Source organism: Sinocyclocheilus rhinocerous, unplaced genomic scaffold, assembly GCF_001515625.1.
Source record: "Sinocyclocheilus rhinocerous isolate Xijiao unplaced genomic scaffold, SAMN03320098_v1.1 scaffold1615, whole genome shotgun sequence".
Taxonomy (NCBI): domain Eukaryota; kingdom Metazoa; phylum Chordata; class Actinopteri; order Cypriniformes; family Cyprinidae; genus Sinocyclocheilus; species Sinocyclocheilus rhinocerous.
In genome coordinates, this window is record NW_015645292.1 from 304,207 (window position 1) to 314,060 (window position 9,854).

At 36.0% G+C, this 9,854-nt stretch overlaps 1 protein-coding gene across 5 annotated transcripts in view; it reads left to right on the forward strand.

The window, feature by feature from the left end:
* Positions 1-9,854, forward strand: part of LOC107705894 (MICOS complex subunit mic25a-like) — a 24,461-nt gene that overhangs the window by 984 nt on the left and 13,623 nt on the right. For 2 of the 5 annotated variants that reach the window (XM_016509410.1, XM_016509407.1), the window contains exons 2-6: positions 130-217; positions 294-333; positions 2,541-2,685; positions 3,380-3,400; positions 4,883-4,966. In XM_016509410.1, the coding sequence (XP_016364896.1) occupies positions 130-217; positions 294-333; positions 2,541-2,685; positions 3,380-3,400; positions 4,883-4,966 (378 nt within the window). The remainder of the gene's footprint in view (positions 1-129; positions 218-293; positions 334-2,540; positions 2,686-3,379; positions 3,401-4,882; positions 4,967-9,854) is intronic. The other 3 variants (XM_016509411.1, XM_016509408.1, XM_016509409.1) reach the window with 2 other exon arrangements.

Below are 9,854 nucleotides of genomic sequence, written 5' to 3' on the forward strand. Positions count from 1 at the left end.
ACACACACACACACACACACACACACATATATATATATATATATATATATATGCAGCTTTTGAAGTTCATACCCAGAAATACACCTTAGAAAGGGAATCGTAACACAGTTGATGCTATTTTAATATCAGTTGTCCGGTGATGTTCTTCAGCGGATGCGGGAGTCTGGACCATCATCATCATCATCATCTAAACCAGAGAGTGCCAAACCTGAAGCAGGTAGGACCGCTTCTGCTCCTCTCTTCAGCAACACTCGCTATATATCTCATATTTGACTGTAATTCTGATGTTTCAGGGCCATCTGCAGCAGAGACGCAGGAGGAGCTCAGAAGACGGTTAGTGTGTTAGATATTTTTATCAATATTTCTGAAGAAATCTTCTGCCATAACTACTGCAGCTCTGATAACAATCAGTAAATCATGTGGTTACACTTTACTTAAAGCCTTTATGTACAGGTGCATCTCAATAAATTAGAATGTCATGGAAAAGTTCATTTATTATAAAGGGATTCATAATGTACGTTATGCATTATTCTCTTTTCAGAAATAATTAACCAAAGTTAAAATGCATTATACTGTTTGAAGGTTTGTTTGTCATGTTTTAATGCGTTATGCTTTATAAAGGTGTAACAATGAAATAGATGAGTATTATAATGTATTATAACTGTGGTTACATTTACTCATGAGTTTATACAATGCATTATAATTTGCATTACAAAGCATAATTAATGCATTAAAACTACTTTTATCATGCATTATATATAAAGGCTTTTAATAAAGTGCTACCAATTATGTTTAATCTCCTGACCTGTATATTATATATTTGATTAAAATATAATTAAAATAATTACTTATATAAATAATTATGAGATAAAATTGTTTTTGTAATTCTTCTTATTATAAGTTTTTTAAAGTCTCATTACTGTAATACAGTATTTTTTACTTTACAGTAAAACATACTGTAATGCAATGATATTTTAAATTGAAATCAGCATACATTAAAAGCATCAGTGTTATATTAGTATTATTTATATAATGTTAGAGTTTTTATTAATATTTTGAATTGGTGTTTTTTATTTATTTATTTTTATTTTTTGTAAAAAACAATTTAGTTAGTAATTTTTTACGTGTTTTTGTCATTTTGTCATTTTTAAAGGGGTCATATGATGCTGCTAAAAAGAACATTATTTTGTGTATTTGGTGTAATGAAATGTTTATGCGGTTTAAAGTAAAAAAAACACATTATTTTCCACATACTGTACATTATTGTTTCTCCTCTATGCCCCGCCTTTCTGAAACGCGTCGATTTTTACAAACCTCATTGGTCTGAAAAGCGAGGTATGCTCTGATTGGCCAGCTATCCAGTGCGTTGTGATTGGCCGAATACCTCAAACGTGAGACGGAAATGTTACGCCCCTCCCCATACTGTTGATGCCGTGTCCGGCCGGAGCGACGAGACAAAAACATTAAAACCCATTACAAACGAGGCATTTGTTGCATCCAGTGGGGACATAATTACTGATTATAATGACTTATGCTGTCTTTTTAACGCGTTGCATTGCATCGCGCCACGCCGCGTAAACATAAAACCCTGTCTGCATTTGTGATCGGAGAAATGACGAACAACAAGTGCTACTCTACACTGCCCAAAACTCACGTTGAATCGTCAGTGGCAAATCCTTTAAATATAAAAACGCACTTACAGTCTGTGAGTCAGAACAGCCGGCATTGTAGTCTACTCTCCCAGGATCAGGAAACAGTCCTCCATAAAATGTGCTGCACACATCTGAATATTTGGGTTGAAGTGTTCTGGAACAGTGTTGTAAATACAACTTAACCACTGATTTCTAGTCGTGTCCTCTTTTGGAAGGCCAAACAAAGTAGCTTCGCTTTCACAACGAAACACACAGCGTCTTCATGACATGGCGGCGGCGGCAAAAATACTACAGCGAGAATAAAAGTTACGCCTTCTTTCTTTGCGTGAACATTTGGGCGGCGTTATGCAAATCTTCCCACATAGTGACGTAGACATGTGGGGGCGTGTTAGAACGAGACGTTTTAGGTAGGTGTGGCTGACTCTTAACTTTTATAAAGAATATCTCTTTGGATTTGAGACTTTAGTGTTTGCAACTTTACAGATCTTCTTTATGCACCAAGAGCTTGTAACACTCCAAAGAGAAAGGAAACATTGAAATCGCATCATATGACCCCTTTAATAGTTTTGGTTTTAGAGAACGATAATAACCCTGAAAAGTATTACATCTAATACAACCATGATATATAAATACTTAGTTTAATTAAAATATTATTCTTTTTTTTCACATTACAGTAATGAGAATGAGATTATTATGATTAAATTAGATTAAATCAGATTAAAATTTATTTTCAGCTCAAATATGACCCGCATTCGCTGAATTCAAGGCTAGTTATTCAACATGATCAATTTTTTAATGGTGTCTAATGGTCATGTAATTAGTTTCTGTCGGTCCCTGTAGCTGATGTGTGTGTGTGTGTGTCTGTGTGTGTGTGTGTGTTGGCTGTAGGTTCGAGCGTGAGCAGGCTCTGGTCCAGGAAGAGTTGGCCCGGATCAGCCGTAGAGAGAGAGAGATGGCGGGAGACGACATGAACCCAGCGGCGCTGAGAGAGAAAGCAAAGACACGCCAGGAACCAGACGAAACACACAACCTGGTGAGACACACAAACACACACATACACACACACACACACACACACACACAGTTGAAGTCAAACACACACACACAGAGACACACACACACACACACACAGAGACACACAAACATACGCACACACAAACAGACAAAGACACACACACACACTTTCTCTCTTCTTTCATTTCTCCTGACACTGTCTGTCCTTCTCTGACATACAGTATACAGTTTAAAATGCTTTATTTTTTCAATGAGTGTTTTGTAGCACTAGGTGGCAGCAGGAGTGTTTGATTTAATGTTGCTGTTTGTTGCTGTTATAATAACCAGGATTCATCGTTAATTATAATTACCCTGTTTTGCATGTAAAGCTTTTAGTGCTCACGATTGCAATCTTTTATGTTCATTTCAGTTCATTTTTCCCTCAGCTGATTGCTATCCACAGCACTGATCGTACATGTGTATTCAGACTCATTTAGACATCCAGACATGTGTTAATCCCAGTTAGTTAAACTAAACGAGTGTAAAAGAACAGCAAACCACTGTAAGAAACGCATGATGCCCTATAGAAACAGATCGAGGCGGCTTAAAACTGCCACAGACCTCATGTGGGTTCATTTCATTGATGTTTTTATAAATATTGCAGCCGATGGACCTCAGTCAGGGTAGATGTTATATTTCGTCATGACTTTTCTCTCCTCTCTGTTGTTTCTCAGCCGGATGAGTTGAGTGTTCGGGTAAGCAGCACAGCTGTTTTATTGTAGTTTTTATGTGTCATTGCTTCTTAGTGCTGTATGTAAATAAGACGACAAACACAGTCTCTTCATCAGAGCCGCTTTAAAGTCAACACGAAACTGTGATACTAGATTCACACACAATATTCAACCACAAAAATGTCTTTGGACTTGATTTTATACGTGATGAACTGATTGCACGGTGAAAAGTGTCTCTATAATGACAGGTGATTTAAAATAAGAGGGTAAGATGAGCGTCGTTTTCAGAATTTTTTTATATACTATTTATTAATATTTTGAATTAGCTTTTATTTTTATTTTATTAGTTTTTATTTTGTCTTCAGTTTTCAATTAAATTTTAGCTTAAGTGTGCTTTTGTCATTTTTATTTGTTTTTTAGTTTTAGTAATTTTAATACTTCAACTTAAATGAAAATTAGATATGTTGCAAGGTTTTTAACATTTATATTTTATTTCATTTCAGTTACCAAAAACAGTCTTTTAATAGTTGTAGTTAACAATAACAACACTGAAAACAAACTTTTTTCTCCATGTTGTCTTTAAAGCTGTTAGTCAGATAATCACACATCATGTGAATGAGTGAAATCTCCTGTCAGTAAACAGACTGAATGTGGATTTGCTTTATTGCTTTATGTGTGTGTGTGTGTGTGTGTGTGTGTGTGTTCAGTCAAATCAACAACACAAATATGATCTGAAGCCTCTGAGAAAATGAGAAATATGACTCCAAACATTCGGAAATCTTACAGTAGCAATAACACACACACACACACACACACACACACACAGGTATTCCTATCATGATGGCTTCATTCATCCATAGGTGTAGTGGTTTTTCTACTGTACAAACTGTATTTTCTATCCCCTTACTCTAACCCTACCCCTCACACAAAACTACAGGCATTTTTACATTTAAAAAAAAAAATTCATTCTATATGATTTGTAAGTTTGTTTCCTCATGGGGATAAAAAAAATGTCATAATTTACTGGTATTACTATCCTTGTGGGGACATTTGGTCTGCATGATGTAGAGAATACCAGTGCGCATACACACTCACTCACTCACTCACACACACACACACACACACACACACACACACACACTGAATGTGTATCATATTCTACATGCAGCTGTAGTGTGTCTTTTCATTCTGTCCCATCATACTTTGTTCTTGTGTTATTGTACTTCATGGTAGTGGTGAGTTTGTCATCACAGAGAGCTAATTTCTCCCTGGCTAATCTCCGCATTATTCAGTGCGTTTGTGATGATATGATGGCGTTTCTGTCTCTTTCCGTTGTGCATGGCTTTTCGAACTGGCCGTTTCCGTCATACGTCAGGTACACCAGAGGACTTCAGATCTTCATCATGCTGCAGTCGAGCATCTACCATGTTTAAAAGCCATCAAGAGTTTTGTTGCATTGCGAATGAACACGTGACGTTGAGCAGGTTATTCTGTGTCTCTTATCAGGCCCGACAGCTGAAGAAGAAAGAAGATGAGCTGAAACATCTGGCACAGTTTTACAAGAAGCAACTACAACTGATGGAGAAGAAGGTGTGTGATGCACAAACACAAACACGCTTCCTCGCAAGCCATTTTTAGATTTGAAGACTGAATTTGGCCCATATATGAACCTTTTTTCATTGTTAGAAATAAAACATGTCAGTTTTAACAGGTTTCTTTATATTTGTGAGGATACAAAGTGTGACAAACATAGACATGCTCACATCACTGGCATTTTCCTACAAAACTCCTCGTCTTTGATGTTCCTGCTTCGGGCTGAAGATGGTTTGTTTTCTCTGATGTGTTCACAGTCGTATTGAATATAGTTGGTTTGTCTGCATTTATAAATACATCTGTTTGCATAAATGCGTTAACGGAGGTCATGATGATTATGCTGCTTCATCTGAACCGCGGTGCGCTCTCGTGTCACGTATAAACATCCTTTATGCTTCTTCTGATGAGCAATACGCCACTTTAACGTGTGTGTGTGATTGTGTGTGTGTGTGATTGTGTGTGTGAGTGTGTGAGAGTGTGTGTGTGCGTGTGTTTGTGTGTGAGAGTGTGTGAGTGTGAGTGAGTGTGTGTGTGTGTGTGAGTGTGTGTATGTGAGAGAGTGAGTGTTAGTGTGTGTATGTGAGAGAGTGTGTGTGAGTGTGAGAGTGTGTGTGATTGTGTGTGTGTGTGTGTGTGAGTGAGTGTGTGTGAGTGTGAGTGTGAGTGTGAGTGAGTGTGAGTGTGAGTGTGTGTGTGTGTGTGTGTGTGTGTGAGAGAGAGTGTGAGTGTGTGTGTGTATGTGAGTGAGAGTGAGTGAGTGAGTGAGTGAGTGAGAGAGTGTGTGTGTGACCGATACGGAGATCTGAACTGTGGGTGGAATCCAAATGTGTGATTTTATGCTTTTGAAAGTTGTTTTAGATCGTTTATTAACAGCCTGAGGAATGAAAGCAAGAGAGAGTTTCAGCTTGTGTTTATTTGATGTGCAGCAAAACACAAACTGGTTCATCACAACAACAGAAAATGAAATAAATGAATTTTAAGAAACTAAGAATATATTTACTTCACGTGAAAACAAATGTGAAAATATGATCTTATAAACTATAAATAGTAAACCCGGTACTATAAAAACTCATTTATTCAATGCTGTAAAAATGAATAGATTAAAAGCGTCAGATGTCCTGAAGCATCACTATGAAAGGACTCTGATTGATCTGATTGTTTTTGGACGTCCAGAAGTCAGACTGGTGCTGTTTATTTTATTATTTATCCAACTTTATTCAAATTAATTCTATTGAACTGTTTGAGCAAACAGGGCGTTACATGTAATTTTATATTTTACAGTTACATTTATTCATATGGCAGATGGTTTTATCTAAATCATTCAAGGTACACATTTACATTTTTTTATCAGTTCTTGCTTTCCCTGGGAATCAAACCCATGACCTACTGGTTGAGCTACAGGACAGCTGTTGTTACTGTGATATATGAAATTAAAGCAGTGGGATTTTGTAGTGCTTAAAGAAGTTGTAGGTTCAAAGGTTGCAAATGTTCGAACGTTTAAGACAAAGTTTTATAGGAACGCAACCTTTGAACCTTCAACTTTATCAACACCCCAATAAAGGTGTATAAAGTTTAGAAATAAAATGAACTGTAAAAGGATCAAAGCTCCTGTGAATATAAACCTACATGAATGTTCATGAGCTGTTGTCAATATGGCTCTAAAGGAAAGTGTGTAAGTCAACTGCTGTAATTGGAAAGTTTTGCACCTTTAATCACAATTTTTGTCTCCACAAGTTTATATGGTGTGACAAAGAATACACATTATGTGGTTTTTTAGGTAATATGGTCATAAGTGCCATATACTGTATGTCACACCACAGGACTTCAACATATCAGCGAATCGGAGCTGAAGTTGAGCTGAGGCTGTAGATGGATCATCATTCATGCGGTCTGTGCAGCACAATGTCTGTACAGCTGCTCTCGCTCAGAGTCTAAACAGACTTAGTTACGCTTTAGCTGTGTGTGTGTCTAAACAATAATTAAACACAAATACACACACTGCTCTGAAGAGTAGAAAGACACATAATATATTCTCTTTATCTCATTACATGAAACACAAAAACATGTATAGTCATATTAAACCTCAAAGTTGAATAAAAGGAAAAATGTAATATATTATATTATACTGTATTATATTAAGAAGACTATTTTTATGAAAATAAGGTAAGTGTTTATGCATTATGGCATCATTTTCATGGCAATTAAAGACCCACAAAAGTTCATGAAAGCATGTCAGATTATATTTCATCTCAAAGTTAAATAAATAAACAAACAAACAAATTATATTATATATATTATATTATGTTACGTTACCATACATTATATTATATTATTATATTATATTACATTATATTATTATATATTTTTTTCGTTTGACTTCATTGTCATGACAATTGAAGACCCCATAAAATTAATGTCTGGTCATATTTCACTTCAAATTTAAATAAATAAATGAACAAATAAATAAAAAATGTATTATATTATATTACATTATGTTATATTGCAAAACTTCATATTATATAAACAAACTTCATTGACCGGCTCAATATGGCAAATTCTGACTCAATCAAGATTGAATTTGAGGCAGGATTATCTGTTTGTTCAACCCACGGCAGACAAAGACGTGTATAAGAAGACCTGTTTGAAAACAGTCATTGTTTGTGCAATTTCAATTGAATTGATGATAGTGTACACTAGTTTTAAACACACACACACACACACAGTGGATGTGATGCTCTGCTTATACAATCACACACTCCTCCATCCCTGAATCTTTTCTCTCTCTGTGTCTCCTGCTCTATTGAGGTGAGACCTTTAATCGGCTCTTGTCTGTCATGCGTGCGTTATACTGCTGCATACTGTGTGTGATGCTTTAAATGACGGCTCACATTTTTAAGATTCAGCCTACACACACTAATCTGAAATGCTTTGGTTAAGCTCTCAGAGAGAAATCTTGAGCGTGACACAAATGCATCTCACACACACACACACACACACAGAGAGAGAGAGGTGCAAAGATCCTGATCCCACTGGCTTTCTCTTCTGCATATCTATCTTCACTCTTCACACTGTAATGTAATAGTCATGTCCTTCATCTTAAAAAGGGTTTTTGCTTGTCACTCTGTCAAGCTTTTGCAAGAATAAATCAGACTCAGCTGGTGTTATCAGATGAAGCTCTAACGGACCGATCAGACTGATATCTGCTCCAATCTGAGAGACCTTAACTAGACATACAGGTGTAATTACCTTCATTATCATTCATACAGTCAGAATACACAAATACACCACTTAAAAATATCCTTGATTTATTTTCTGATATTTTCCTCTGATGCTGCATGTAACAAACAAAGTTAAAGACTAGTCTTTTTGTTCCTACACTCTAAAAACATGTTTGTAAAAAACTGGTTATCAGAGTATGCTTTACACGAAAATACTATTTCAGTCTTTATGCTTCAAAATTTCATGTTTGGTTTAATGTGCTGTTTCTTTGTAATTATGAGTTTTGTTGTTTCTACACCAATTGTTCCTATACGTACAATTCACTGCAGTTTCCTGCTGAAATGAATCCTAGAGGCAGTAAAACACCAACAACTTTTATTCCTTTTTAACACGAATCATGACTACAGAGGCAGATTTGCGATTAATAAAGACTTATTCTTGCGTGGTTGCTTGCACAACTCTGTTATGACCTCAAAACACTTTTACCATAGCACCTGATTTGTAAACTGATACATTTTGATGTTTGCATCACATAACCAGTGCCATACGTGTGGCTTTTCTGATGTAGTAAGCTTGCTCGATAGCGCACCCGGTACAGCAGTGTGTTTGCAATGCACGAGATCCTGTGAAACACTAAAAGACTTGTAGAAGCACCATAAAATGGCATGATTGCTTTAGCAAGTGTGGTTTTAACTCTCATTTGCTTTTGTTAACACTCTCAGTCAGTTTTAGTGTAGGCGGTACATTATTTTCAAATGCAATAGAGCAACTTTTTAGTGCTACTCATCGGACATTTCATTTCCAGTTGCTGCAATATGTTCAATAACCAGCGTAATAAAACTTTGTCAGATTCACGTTCATCTGTTTCATATAAAACTGAATGCACTTTTAGCGCCACTCACTTTATTTTCCACCATAAAATAAAAATACCTTTTTGCTATTTTTTTTTATCCCACAATTCTGACTTTTTCTCGCAATTGCAAGTTTACATCTTGAAATTGTGAGTTTATGTCTCACAAGAATTGCAAGATATAAACTTGCAATAAGTTAAAAAGTTAGATAAAAAGTCGGAGTTACCTTTATTTATTTGTTTTATTCCATGGGGAAACAAAAAAACAACAACAGACTTGTGACATGTAAACTCAGAATTGCAAGTGTGAGAAATACAATTCTAAGAAAAATGTCCTAATTGTGAGATAGAAACTCGCAATTGCATAGAAAAAAGTCAGAACTGTGGGATTAAAAAGTATTAATTTTTTATTTTTATTTTGAGGTGGAAATATATGGAAGCCCGTTTCTGCCACAGCTAATTGCGACTTTTTGTCTTATTCTGACTTTTTTTCTTGCAATTCTGAATTTTTTTCTCAGAAACTCGCAGTTGCAAGTCAGAAGTCAGAATTGCGAGACTTGCAAAAAGATTTTGTGTGTGAGTGTGAGACACTCACACTCGCGCACACACACACACACACTCACTCACACACGCACACACACACACTCACACACACACTCGCACGAGTGTACAGGTATATATGGTTTATGAGGACACAAATGTGTATAATGACATGGGTACTACAACGTAAACATGGTTTATGAGGACACTTCCTGTGTCCCCGTAAAACAAAAGGAAGGAAAAACATACAAAACGGTGTTTTATGAAATTCAAAAA